A 14,540-nucleotide genomic window follows, 5' to 3' on the forward strand; every position below is an offset into this window, starting at 1 on the left:
GGAAGAAATTAATGATGAGCAAAAAAAGCCAATTGAATTATCTAGACTTTTAGTTTTTGATCGCTTGGTTATGCCTATGACATGTACTTCATTTTTTGATCATATGAGCATGCTTTCGAATCAACTTAAAGTTTTGGATCAGATTGAGGAAAAACACATCAAAATTTCTTTAAGTAAGCCTATTAATGCAAGGCCTAGAAGTCCAAATGTCATGACCTAAATTCGAGGTCCGTGACCGGTGCACGACCTTAGTAGGCAAGCTCACTAAACCTGATCAAGCCTTAGAATCCAATATCATATAACTCAAGTGCTGAGGGATTTATAATCAAATATTCATAACAACTTCAAATATATTATATTGTCCTTGGCTCACAATCCATACAATTATTCATAAGGCTATACATTAGCTATCAAGTCGGGTTCGTACATAACAACCCTTATACACAAATTCATATGCCACGTTGTGCCTCACATATTTCACCAATTAATCAAACTAGAAGATGGAAGGCCCACACATACTCAGCAGAGTGACATTTTGGGAGGGAGACCTATTGAATGCCAATAAAATGGCCGTCTAATCAACTACACTTGCCACGTGACCCCATAGCTTCTCTTATCTGCACATGGTACAACAGAGGGTGAGTCATCTAATACTCAGTAAGGGGATGTTATCACAACATAATATTTCATATATATGTTATATATTTGGGCCTATCTAGCCATAATATATTCATATTCAAACATCTCCAACTCAAAAGTGATAGGATCATCCTAGTATCTTACATGCACAACTCATAATATCAAATCCTGCCGGATCACATCACAATGGCATATTATAACCACAACATACCACAAATTACATTTATCAATTCAAGATTTATCTTTAAAGCCATCACCATCAAACTAAGCTTTTTAGGCATATTTTTGTTGTTGAGCAAAACCTCAAATTTCATTCACAGTCAGTTACCACAACTTCATATCCAAATCAATTCATGCCATACCCAATGCATGTCGTCATAGCCAAATGAAATCAAATGAGTGGTTTTGCCTTGGATATAGTCAAATCACACTCGGTGGCCAACCGGTGGAGAATCAAATCACGCACGTGTCAAAGCAATGGCTGGAGAATAGAATAAGCACAGTGCCAGAACAGCTAAAACAATGGGCCTTTATGACTTTAACTCCATATGTGTACTCATCATATTCAATCAAATCAATCGTGGCTTAACAGCCTTATACTTATTCTCAATTAGCCATAAATACGTGAGCATTCTCACATAGATCATGTTTATAAGCAATCATGGCTTTTTGGCCCCACATATTCAGTATCACTTAATCGATGTGCCATTAACCCCAAATACACATCATGCCCATATACCTAATTGGGAAGTCCATTTATCATAATTTGGCACAGTCCTTAATTCATAATTCGTATTACAACATGGTAGGTCTTTTGCCCTAGGTCTTACATACCATGGGTTCCAACACAATGCCACCATGTGGCTCACCACAAATCACACAATCACAAATTTATTATTCCAGGTAACAAATTAGCCTAGGCATCTTAATTTAGGCACACAATCATAATTGTTCTTTAGGCCAGGCACATACCCTTGGGCACACATACATATATATACATACATATTAATTCTCTAGCCTAGGCATCATTATCTAGGCATACCTTATACACACATATATAGTTTTCTAGCCTAGGTTCATCTGTCTAGGCATGTATCTTTTATCCTAGTACCATGGCAGCACACTTATTGTGCGTTATGCATTACGTGCATTAACTTAAATCCCACTCACCTTGACAATCGAAGGCACGTCCATAGTTGAGCTTTGATTCTTAACCTTTAATTGTTCTTCATCTCACAAATTCATCAATAGCCTCCATTCTTCCTTTAGATACATTAAAGCATCAAAATCATAATTATTTCCTAACTTTCGAAAATATCCCAACTTTTCAAAAATACCAAAATTCAATATATAAGCTCAATCTTCCAACAAATGAGCTAAATCCTTACCTTAGAAGTTGGGTCGCCCAAATCTTGACTCCAAATCTCTAATAAACTCAAGGAAAGAGAATTTAGCCAAATCTGAAAATATTTAGATCTGAGGTTTCTAACTGATTAAATTGAAATCAATCGGTAAAAATGCATACTCTTACATCTAGATCATTTCCCAAGCTTGGATCTAGCTCAAATGGGCTTCAAATGGCATTTGGGGGCTTAGGTTTCGTATGGGGTAGAGAGAGAATAAGAGAGAGCTGAGAGAAAGAAATAGGGCGGAATGGCCCAAACACCTTTTTATTTTTACCATTTCTCTTTGATGTATCGAAACATTTGGCAATGTGTCGATACATTTGCTCGTATTTTGAATAAATGTATCGATACATTAAGGTAATGTATCTTACATTTCAAGTAGAATAGTTGTCACAGCCCAAATACCGGGCCATGATCGACGCATGGGCCCAAAGGGCATAGCCCATTAAGCCTAAGCAAGCTTATTTATGAAATTCAGATTATCATTCCCATTTATCATCTTTAAAATGAAGTGCTGTAACTCTCAAAAGTAAATGTTCCAGTAATATTTTATAACAATTGAATATTCATATTTATATTATATCAAAGTACTGTCATCATCAATCTAATATATACATACTTCATTTATAACATGACTCTTAGTAGTTTACATTACATATACATGTTCATAAGCAATAGACTCGAGACCGACAACGAAGTGACTCTGGGTGAAGATACAGCGACTGAGATGCCATAGTACCTACCAAGAAGATGAGCATATGTGTGCGACTCAATCTAGGTCCCAACTGCCTCCAAATCTGAAAACATGAATTTTAAAAACGTGAGTACGAAACTCAGTGAGTGAATATAATAAGGGAACAAGCAATCAATAGGAAGAATTTGAAAATCATGATGCATTTGTTTAAAAAACAATGCACTTGATTTAATTTCTTACTAAAAACCCCTTATTTCAAACCTTGATTAATACCCTCATAGTGTTTCACAAACCCATAATTAATCCATGAAGTTAAATGGGTGAAAAGTAGGTCAAAATCAAGTAAGGTAGCAAGCATGGTAGCAAGTTTCTTGCTGCAGCGAAATTCATTCTCACTGCAGCGAGATTCAGGAGGCCAAAACAGAAAGTTTCTTGTTGTAGCAAGAAATAGTGTCAGTTTGCATCTGTTTCAGTTTTTCTAGCATATCTCCCTATACAGACGTCCAATTGACTTGATTTTTGACTATTAGAAAGCTAAGAGGTAGGGATAAAACTTTGATGTTTACCACTTTTCCCAGTTCGGATTGAAAGGTGGTCAAAATCTTCATCAAAGTGAAGGAACTGCATTAGAACTCGAGAGTTTCTCGTTGCAGCGAGTTTCTGGCTGCTAAAACAGAATGTTTCTCGTTGTAGTGAGAAGTAGGGCACCTAAGTGAAAAACGACCTCCTTTGCACTAAAAATCTATTTGGTGTTGCAATGAACTCAATTTGCAAGAAAATAAGACATTCTCAAGATTCATCATGCCAATTTCAACATGAAATGCTAAAAAATTTCCAAAGTTTAACATGCCAAAATTTCACATGCATTACAATCATATACCATATTCATGAGCTTTCTATAACACACACATTTACATATGTATATATGTATATATCCATCTCCATGCACACCCTCCCATCATCATCAGCTCATGTGCACTCCCTACTCGCACATAGCTAGGTCAGTAGCGGCTTATGCGCACTCCCTACTCGCACATAGCAGGGTCAGCATCGGCTGATGTGCACTCCCACTCGCAGATAGCTGGGTCAGCATCGGCTTATGCGCACTCCTACTCGCACATAGCCGGGTCAATATCATCATACAACATTATTTATCCATGTACAACATATATTCGTATATATATATGTATACATATATATATGTACATATACATGTATATGTACATATATATATATATATTATGTATATCAACATAACGTGGTAGTGCATGAATCCATAATTGCCACATATCACAACACAAAGACAATTTATCAAGGGCTTGTTCCTAAGGCACCCATTTTTAAGAAAAGTTGGGTAAAATCATTTAAAGTCTTGTGCAAACACATTCACATTCCCAAAAATATTTTGAATTGCAACTTCACTCACCGGTCTTGTTGATTCTTTTACTTGACTCTAACCTCAACTAAAGCTCCAAATGGACATGTGAGGCCTTGTTGGAACCTATATACACACAACATCACAACCAACCCAAATTGGCATTAATACCATTCCAAAACTATTTTCTAAATTGGGTTCTACTAGTCATTCCTAACTAGTTTCCAACCACCATTAAATGGCTATTGTTTGCAATTCTCTAGTCACACTAAAATGAATAACAATCCCAATAAATAAACTTTCACAATTCTAAATACTAGACATTCTCAACACCTAAAAATCAACTATAGTTCACTACTCACCTTGGTAGCTTTATAATTGAAATTCTTTCCAAAAATCATCAAGCTACTATGGAAGCTCCCTCTTTCTCTCTCTAAAACTTTTAGCTAGTGAGAGAAAATGATGAACAAAGACTTTTTTTTGAGGGTTTTAAGGTGTAAAAGTGGAAGAGCATGAAAAACCGTATGAAAGAGTGGGAAAAAACATGAAATTTGGAGCTAGAGAGAGAAAGTTATGGAAGTTGCAAAGCAAGCTTCCATGGAGGATGGAAGCAACGTGAGATGGAAGAAGAAAAAGGAGATGAAGCTTATAGAGAATGAAGAAGCTACTGGAAGAAAAAGATATTTATAGCTCAAGCTTATCCATTCCACTTAAAATTACGAAAATGCCCTTAGCACATTAACTTGTTCTCCTTCAATCCTTGGTGTAATCATTTTACTCTTTTTATACCACGACAAGGTCCATAATAGTCTAAACATGCTCGGGTTTACAAAAACTTAAAAATTTTGACCCGAGGTGCAAAATGATCATTTTGCCCTTCTTGTGAAAATTATTGTCACTTATAGTTTTCTTCGTGTTTTCATCATTACACATCATTTATTCATTCCTTAGGCCTATTTAAACCTTAATAGCATAAAAAACCCCACTCGTAGGAACTCACCAAGAGAAATTACGAAATTACCCCTTGTTCGCATTATCTCTTCTACTTCTAGTTGCATGTTTATAGAGATCGAGATTTCACGGGTTCACTTCTAAATTACCCTTTTAATTCAATAATCAACCTCAATTGGTATCCGTAAACTTTATTAGCCACTGTATCAAAATACAAGGTACTACAATAGTCTCGGGTGTTCTCTACTTCAAATGTATCGATACATTTGGACAATGTATCGGTACATGTTCATCTTTAACCCAATCTATTGATACATTCTTGAATGTATCGATACAATTCCTCTTGTGGGCCTTGCATTGTTCATCCTATCATGAATGTATCAATACATTTGGCAATGTATAGATACATTTTCCCTTGTAAGTAGTTCCAAGCCTTTTCTAATTGCCAAAAATCCAACTTAACACCCAAATTCCATTTCTTATTAATCTTTTACCTCAAGTAACTCATATAATTCAAAATCCTCATATATATGTCCTCAAACATGCATCAAATTAAATCAAATCCTCAATCTATACAATTAAATCATCATTTTCATTGATATTTACCTTAATGTCATACTTAGATATCAAAGTGCTAAACATTTGTACAATTTCATTAAGGATTTTAATTTACCCCCCACATTCATAGTTATTTATCTTTAGACATAATCATGTTCATCAAAACTTAGATAAGTCCTCAAGTCACTTGGCCAATTTCACATATAAGCCATATAAAAAATTAAGGGTGTTGCACCAAACTTCAAAAAGTTCTCACAAAAGAACAAAAGAAAAAGATTCATGTTAGATGAGTAAAAGGATTATGACAATCACTTCTCCAATGAAGAGATAAACCAAATGGATTGTAACAACTAGTGGAGCATTAAAGGCCAAAAAGCACATAGAGCATTGGACTAAACAAGTTTTATCTATATAGAAAGAAGGACTTGAAGAAATGGAGATCCACACATCCAATCATGTATTGATAGAAGTGGTGCAAAATCTCAAGAAGATTGCCTTATCAACAACAAGTTCTTGAAGCACTAGTAAGCTTGAAGATCACACACTCGTAGGTAAGAACCTAAACTGTCCTTAATAAAAGCCCATCATGTTGTAAATCTTGTAAAAGACAACTTAAGCAAAAGTTAGTACATCAAAAAAAAGTTTTTTAAGGTTGAAAATCTTGTAACTGACAAATATAGGCAAACTGTTGGGGCACCAAAAACAAAAAGAAGCATAAAAAAAAAATGATGAACTACCTTTGACCTTGATCATTCATATTTGGAAGTATAAAGGCCTCTTGATCTCATTGCCAAGTTTAGTCAAGCCCAAAAGAAAAGTCTTTTAGATTAAGAATTAATGATCCAAATCTCTTCACTTGAAATATAAGTGTGATGATGAAATTACCAAGATGATAATGATACTTGAAGAGTAAATCAAGTTTGTACTTCTTTTGAAATTTCATGATTCAAGCCATCAAATTTTAAGTGAAGCATATTGCTTTTTTAAGTTGAATTTCTTTAAAGCTTAATTTGTGATCAACACAAAGGTTGAACGTAAAAGTGTTTCAAAATGTTGATCTTAAGAACTCCATAATTCTCTTAACAAAAGCTAAATTATATTCCAAATCAATGAGTATTGTAAGGTTCTATAATAATGGTTGTACTGCATCAAACAAGCAAGTAGCGGAGTGGACACTAGAGAGATAATAAGTATCTTATTATCAATGATAATCTTATCTCTATTTTTAGAAAGAAAGTTAACATTCTAGAAAAGACTATGTCAAATGAAGTTGTGTCTATTTACCATGCAGAGAATACGTGTCTTTAATGTATTGAATGAAGAGGTGTCCTTACCGTGTCATATGCCTTATGTGCATGATATACAAATCATTAAAAGTGAAAAGAGATCAAAGATTTCGATTGTTGAAAAAAGATGGGCTATGGATTATTTTGGATTCAATTATGTCAAAAAGATGCAAGCAAAGGAAAATTTCCAATGAAAGTTAGTAATTTTACTTAAAGACTATGAACACTTCTAGTATGGGCAAGAAATTTAATTTGTTCTTGGTGATTTCTTGATATTTTGGTGTGAAGAAAATTGGCAAAAGAACTCTATCTTTTATAGAGTAAAAGTCCTACTCCTAATTGATTATGGAGTGCACTACCAATTGCAAAATAACTCTTCCAAGATTATTGTTCTATGGCAAGATATTTCTACCAAGACAATAATTCTATTGCCTTTAAGCAGGCTAAGCATAATTCAAATTAAAACTGAATTGAAAATTTGCCAAGGTTAAACCAAGGCACATTAGGATTCCAAAATACCTAGGAAAAGAATTTTTTTTTAGTATAATGCTCAAAAAAGTTCTTGAACTATTCAAGAAAATTGAAATGAGTCTTTATTCTCTTATTGCATTCAATCAAGCCCTTATATTTTTATTTTGAGTTAAATTAACCATTATGACTAATAATTAACTAATTGTCGTTACTCAAAATGTTCATTGTCATTTTATGTCTATGTGGGCCAAAATAAACCATAATAATGTATCAACGTGCCATATTAGTATCACATCAACGTTATATGGCATTGAATGACAAGTGGCATTTTAACTAAGTAAACTATTAGTCATAAGGACTTATTTGACTCAAAATAAAAGTACAAGGTCTTCATTGAACACAATAAAAGTAAAGGCTTATTTGAATTTTTCTAAATAGCTTAGAGACTTTTTTAGATATTATGCCTTTTTTTTCATTAAAAGTTCAAACCAAATGAAGTGCTAGCAAATATGGTGCCAAAAAAAAAATTGAATTTCAAGATTTGTCCACTTGTTGGATTCATCTTATGTGAACAAGTCTTGAAAGGGCATTTATAGAAAGAGAAACATTTTATCCAATTACAAGATACTACATGTTTTTTGAAATTAGTAAATTGAAGAATTTTTCAAAGATGAATCATATATCACCATGTGGACTTGATGACATCATTTAAGTTAGACATGTAATTGATTACAAATAATTTATTCTATTGACCAAAGTAAGATAAAAACACATGATTTGACAAATTAAATCTTAAAGACTCACCATTTGACTAATTAAAATTTACTTATGCGTCATCCATTTTATCTCTAAAAAAAATTAAGATAATTAGAGATAATACCTAAATTAGATCAATCAAAATTTACCTGTGAGTTATCCAATTTATCTCTAAATAAATTATGATAATTTAGAGATAAAATCCAAATTTGGTCATCCAATTTATCATTAAATAAATTAAGATAATTTAAAGCTAAAATCAAATTTGGTCAATCAAAATTTAAAAACTCGGAATATGGCCAATTAAAAGACCATCTATGAGTCATTATTTTTTATCTTTTATTAAATTAAAATAATTTAAAAATAAACCAACGAGATAAAATTCTCATGGAAGTCTTTCATTTAGTGTCTGTTTGGCTTGGTTTTTTCTCAATTTATCTATATTTTAAAAGCAGAAGTCGGGCCAAATAGGATTTTGAGAAACTCTAAAAAAAAAACAGCTTTTTCTTTAAAGAACAAAATCTAAAAAAAAAAGCTTTAGGAAAAACTCCAAAGAGGAGCTTTCTCTTCCCTTTATTTAAAAATACGTCAGCATTTTAAGAGATTTTTTTTTCAAAAATGTCTTCAACTATTAAATATAATCTTAATATTAACCTCTCAAAAAATACCTCCCTCTCAATCGATCTCCTTCTCTTTTCCCTCTCTTTGCAAATCACCCATCTCTAACACAAATTGTAATCTCCCTTTCCTCTACGTCTCTCTGCAAAGACTACTAAAAAGGAAAAGGAAAAATAGAAAGTGTTACATGGGTAAAAAAAGGGAAAAAAAGAAAGAGACTATTAATAATAATGAAGAAATGAGTTCATATACTTATAGAAGGGTATTGGATGACAGTAATATGGATAGAGTTCGCAATCAAATAGCTGTTGCATTGATGGAAAATAGAAATCGTTGATTTATGAGATATTTATGAATTATGTGTTGCTCATAAATTATTTGTGGAACTCTTTTTTTTATGATTTATTATTAATTATAAACTTTATGTTATATTAAAAATACTTTTATATTTTTAAAAATTTAGTTTAAATAGATAAAAAAATAAAGTTAACTTTTTTCCATCGCAAACAAAAGAATTCGTGATTAATAAACAGTTATTTATTAAATACCTTTTATGGTAATTTTAATAAAAATTAGAGCTTATATAAGTTGTTCTTCCAAACAACCTATCTATAAAAAAGAGTTTATGAACGTAAATTTACTAAATAGTTTTAGTTTAATTTTAAAAATTATTATTTTTTATAAAATTTTTATAATAACTTTTAAATTAAAAAAAAATCAGACCAAACAGTTTTCATAAGAGTTCTTAGCACTATAAATATATTGCTCTTCCAAACCATTTGACACACAATTAAAAAACATTTGATACACAGTTAAAAAAGAAAAGGATTCTAAAGAACAAAAGGATCCAAAACTCCTCAAGTTCAAGAAAGAAGGAAGATCTGAAATTTTGTTAAGAGTTCCAACCTATTAGTCCAAGAGGAAGATCTAATATAAAAAGTTTTAAAAAATGAAAAAATTTTGAAGAATACAAATATTAGACAAGCCATTAAGAACTTGGAAGTGTATTTTTATTCATTATTCTTTCATTTTAAAGAATTTTCAGTTGTTATTTGTCTCTAAATTTTTCTTGTCTTGATTTTTGACACGAAATTTACGTGTACAATCACAAACGGCGGATTAAAACCCTTGCCCAGCTTTTTTTTTTTTTTAAAGAAAAACTCCTACCCAAGTCCTCATCTCATGCATGGTTTGTAGAGTACAGCGAACAAGACTATTCCCTCTCCATAGTAAAACAGCCCAACAAACTGGAAACTTCCTTGGTTTTTCTCCTGATAATAACAACCGGTCAAGAAGCCAAAGAGTGCTTGAATTTACAAATCCGTTTACTTAAATACCCCTTCTGGAAACACCCTGCCGCTGAGGGCGTTCTTGCTTATCTAAAAGCTTGCTTTTCTAGACAGTTCTTCACTGCAAAGGAAATAACACCGTCTATTGAACACCCAGCTCTGGAATTCTCCTCTATATATTGCAAGTCTTTCGGCTTTCAAAGCAACAATCCATCAGAAAATAATCCGCCAAAAGAATTTCCAGTTGTGTCACAAATCTCCATTTCCCGTTCAAGACCATGACAACAACACCTGAAGAAAACGCTAGAGTAGAAGGATCGCATGAGCCATCCCCAACCTCCACCACAACAGATGCATCACAACCTCATCAACCTTCTATGCAGGCACCACCATCGGAAGAAGACGCTAAGAAATGGGGCACGCATGTCATGGGGCCGCCAGCAGCCCCAACTGTCCACCCTGACAACCAGAAGGCAGCTTTATGGCGTGCCAGTGACCAGCAAATCTATGAGCTTCCCTACCTCGTTTATTCCCCTGCAGAAAAACCAAGCCACAATCCGTTTGAACCTGTGATTAACATGTTCAATTCCTGGAGTAGGAAGGCCGAGACCATAGCACGCGACCTCTGGCACAACCGTAAGTTGATATTGCAAACTATGAATTTTATCTCAGATGTTTATTATATAATTGAATGTGTCTCTTAGATCATTTCCAATTAAATTTTCGTGATCGAAATCTGAATAATTACATGATTAGATTCTTACATGCATCTATAAATGAAATTACAGTTAAAACTGGACCGTCTGTGTCTGAAGCGGCATGGGGTAAAGTAAACCTGACAGCGAAAGCAATAACAGAGGGTGGGTTTGAGTCTCTCTTCAAGCAGATTTTTGCAACTGACCCAAACGAAAAGTTGAAGAAGACATTCGCCTGTTACCTCTCTACAACAACTGGCCCTGTTGCTGGAACCCTCTATTTATCAACTGCTCGGGTGGCCTTCTGCAGTGATCGTCCCTTATCCTTCACTGCTCCATCAGGTCAGGAGACTTGGAGCTACTACAAGGTAAGATGCACTTTAAAATCAATGATAAATGGACCACTAGTGTAGGCAATTGGGCATTACTGAAATTGTTGTTGTCTTAATTGGTTGGGGAAGGACTTCTACATATGATTCTTGCTCATATGATAAATAGCAAATTAAAAAAACAAGGACTAACTAAATTTAGTTAAATTTTGCATTAATTGGTAAGGACCTGAACAACAAGACTGTCTTGAACAGGTTATGATACCTTGGGCGAATATAGGCACGGTTAATCCTGTGGTCATGAAGGAAAATCCACCGGAGAAGTACATCCAGATTGTTACCGTCGATGGTCATGATTTCTGGTTTATGGGATTTGTTAATTTTGAGAAAGCATCGTTTCACCTTTTAAACAGCGTGAAAGATTTCGAGGCAACCCAGAATGCAGCGAAACCAGTAGTTGCGTAGTGGAAGAACGGTAGTCACCTCCTGGATCCTTTGTATTTGTACTCGTAGAAATGTTGGTTTTCTAACTTATTTGTTACGATTTTTTTTCCTTATGTCGAGAGTGGGGGGTTTTTGCTTGGCTCGTGTCTTTTTGCTACATATTTGTTTGTTTATCTATGTGTGTTCCTATAAAAACTGGAGATGGCATCTCCCCTGTTGGAAATTTGTATTTCAATATGTTCAATGAAACTTTCTTTCTATTCCATTTACTTTAGAAATTAAATCACACAAATCTTACTGAAATATTGATATTCTCTACATCAGAAAAATCGAAGGATAAAATGAAACAAACGACCAAAAGATGGAAAATGAACGAAGCCCAAGTGGTCAATTAGGCCTGCCATTCCTGGACTTGGGTTAGGAATTTTCGACCCAATCACTCAAATTTGGCTGTGTGGTTTTGTTGTAAGCAATTGAGAGACTAGAGACTCAATAAGCTAATTTATCGGCCTTTTGAGAAAGGATTAAAGAGTTAGGCCCAAAAAACAGCCCTCAGCTTTGTCACGGGGATTTTTGGTCTATAGCTATTTTTTATTAATCAAAATAATTAAAAAGTCCCTACACTATAGCATTGTTCAATTTAATTATTCTATCTAAAACTTGAATAATTAGCCTTTGTGCTTTAAGTGTAATTGGGTTCATATAAGTAACTCCATCCAAATTGATCGTTAATAATACTGATGTGGTGCTAAGATGGCACTGATGTGTCAGATAGTGCCATGTGGCGTTGATGTGGTTTTTCATTTTTGTTATGAAAATATACTTAAAAAGAACAAAATAAAGATAACTTGACAGAACAATTAAAGAAAAAGAAGAAAGAAAATATTTAGAGAGAAAAAGAAGATGTTATTGAAGTGTGTGTTTACAAATGAAGTGAGGAGCCTATTTATACGTATATAGCTCCTTATCTCAATAGAATTTACAAGATGAAGATAATACTAAGGGATTAGATGGATTAAATCTTAATGTTGATTCAATCTAATTTATATTCAAATTTAGATATAGATACATAAATAAATATTCACAAAAATATTCATAACACTCCCATTTGAATATCCATTGTATAAAGAATATGCTTTGTTAAAATCTTACAAGAAAAAAATCTCATGGAAAAAAATCTGAATGAAGAAAAAAAAGTACATAATTCTTTTCAAAAATACGCTTTTAAAATACTACCTCATTAAAAATTGTATCAAGAAAAACCCAGGGGGAAAAACCTTGATGAAAGAAAAAAGTACAGTGTTTATTTTACTCTCCTTGATGACTGCATTATTTAAGATCTTTAAAACGGTGCATTCCGATCTTTTGTACCAACTTTTCAAATGTTGTAATAAGAAGGGCTTTAGTGAACAAATTTGCTAGATTGTCACTTGAACAAATTTGTTAAACACCAATATCATTCTTTTCTTGGAGATTATGAGTGAAGAAAAATTTTAGTGAAATATGTTTTGTTTGATCACCTTTAATGTATCATTCCTTTAATTGTACTATGCAAGCAGCATTATCCTCGTATAATGTTGTTGGAATTCTTTCTTGGTTGACAAGCCACACGTTTCTCAAATATGTTGAGTTACAAATCTTAACCAAACATATTTATGACTTGTCTCATGAATTGCTAAAATCTCTACCTGGTTAGAAGAAGTAGCAATTATAGTTTGTTTTATAGAACGTCATAAAATAGTCGTACCTCCATATGTGAATAAGTAACCTGTCTAGGATCGAGCTTTATGTGGATCAACTTAATATCTTGCATCTACATAACCAATTAAATCTAATTTTAATGCATTTGAATAATATAAGCCCATATCTATTGTTCTTCGGAGAAATCGAAGCATACATTTAATTCCATTCCAATGTCTTCGAGTTGGAGAAGAATTATATCTTACAAATAAATTCACAACAAATGGTATATTAGGTCATGTATTGCTAGCAAGATATATCAGTACTCCAACTGCACTAATATATAGTATTTCAGGATCAAGAAGTTCTTTATTATCCTCAGAAAGTCGGAAAGGGTTTTTTTTACATTTAGTGACCTTACAACCATTGGTGAGCTCAATGGATATGCTCTGTCCATATAAAATCATTTTAGCACTTTTGCTAAATAATTAAATTGATGGATAAAAATTTCATTTCTCAAGTGTTCAATATGAAGACCCAAACAAAATTTTATTTTTTCAAGGTCTTTCATATTTCTTTAAGTAATCCACAGCTTTTGATAACTCTTCAAGAGTTTTAATAATGTTTCAATCATCAATATAAACAACAATTATCATAAATTCAGATATGAATCTTTTTATAAAAACATATGGGCATATAGGATCATTTTTATAACCTTCTTTCAAAAAATATTCACTACGGCGATTATAACACATGCGTCCGAATTGTTTTAATCCATATAAAGATTTATTTAATTTAATCGAATAAATTTTTTGAGAATTTAAATTTTGTGTTTTAGGCAACTTAAATCCTTCAAGGACTTTCATATAGATATCATTATCAAGTGAGCCGTATAAATAGGCTGTAACTACATCCATCAAACGCATTTCAAGCTTTTCATGTAATGCCAGACTAATTAAATATCAAAATATAATTACATCCACCACATGAGAATATGTCTCCTCATAATCAATACCAGGTTTTTGGGTAAAACCTTATGCGACAAGTTGTGCTTTATATCTTACAATCTTATCTTTCTCATTTCGTTTCCCCACAAATACCCATTTATATATAGTTGGTTTTGCACCATTTGTTGTACAGACTACAGGTCAAAAATTTTCACGTATTGCAAGTGAATTCAATTCCATTTTGATTGCGTTTTCCACATTGGCCAATTGTTTTTATATCTACATTCTTCAACAGATGTAGGTTCAAGATCCTCATTTTCTTTCATAACATTGAGCGCTACATTATATGCAAAAATATCATTGACGTTTATTTCATTTCGGTTTCATCTTTTTTCGGTCATA

The 14,540-nt window shown here is 33.0% G+C and overlaps 1 protein-coding gene across 1 annotated transcript; it reads left to right on the forward strand.

The window, feature by feature from the left end:
* LOC18608873 (GEM-like protein 5) lies at positions 10,094 to 11,780 on the forward strand. The gene is made up of 3 exons (XM_007043782.2): positions 10,094 to 10,679; positions 10,832 to 11,106; positions 11,323 to 11,780. Exons 1-3 carry the CDS (start codon positions 10,322 to 10,324, stop codon positions 11,530 to 11,532), a joined length of 843 nt encoding a protein of 280 aa, XP_007043844.1. The 5' UTR covers positions 10,094 to 10,321; the 3' UTR covers positions 11,533 to 11,780.

This window comes from Theobroma cacao, chromosome 2 (assembly GCF_000208745.1).
Source record: "Theobroma cacao cultivar B97-61/B2 chromosome 2, Criollo_cocoa_genome_V2, whole genome shotgun sequence".
Classification (NCBI taxonomy): domain Eukaryota; kingdom Viridiplantae; phylum Streptophyta; class Magnoliopsida; order Malvales; family Malvaceae; genus Theobroma; species Theobroma cacao.

Excerpts from the sequence above, each read along its gene's own strand:
- LOC18608873 (XM_007043782.2), top strand. The coding sequence starts at position 10,322 with ATGACAACAACACCTGAAGAAAACGCTAGAGTAGAAGGATCGCATGAG. Across the intron at positions 10,680-10,831 it reads ACGCGACCTCTGGCACAACC|TTAAAACTGGACCGTCTGTG; the intron begins GTAAGTTGATAT and ends ATGAAATTACAG. Across the intron at positions 11,107-11,322 it reads AGACTTGGAGCTACTACAAG|GTTATGATACCTTGGGCGAA; the intron begins GTAAGATGCACT and ends TGTCTTGAACAG.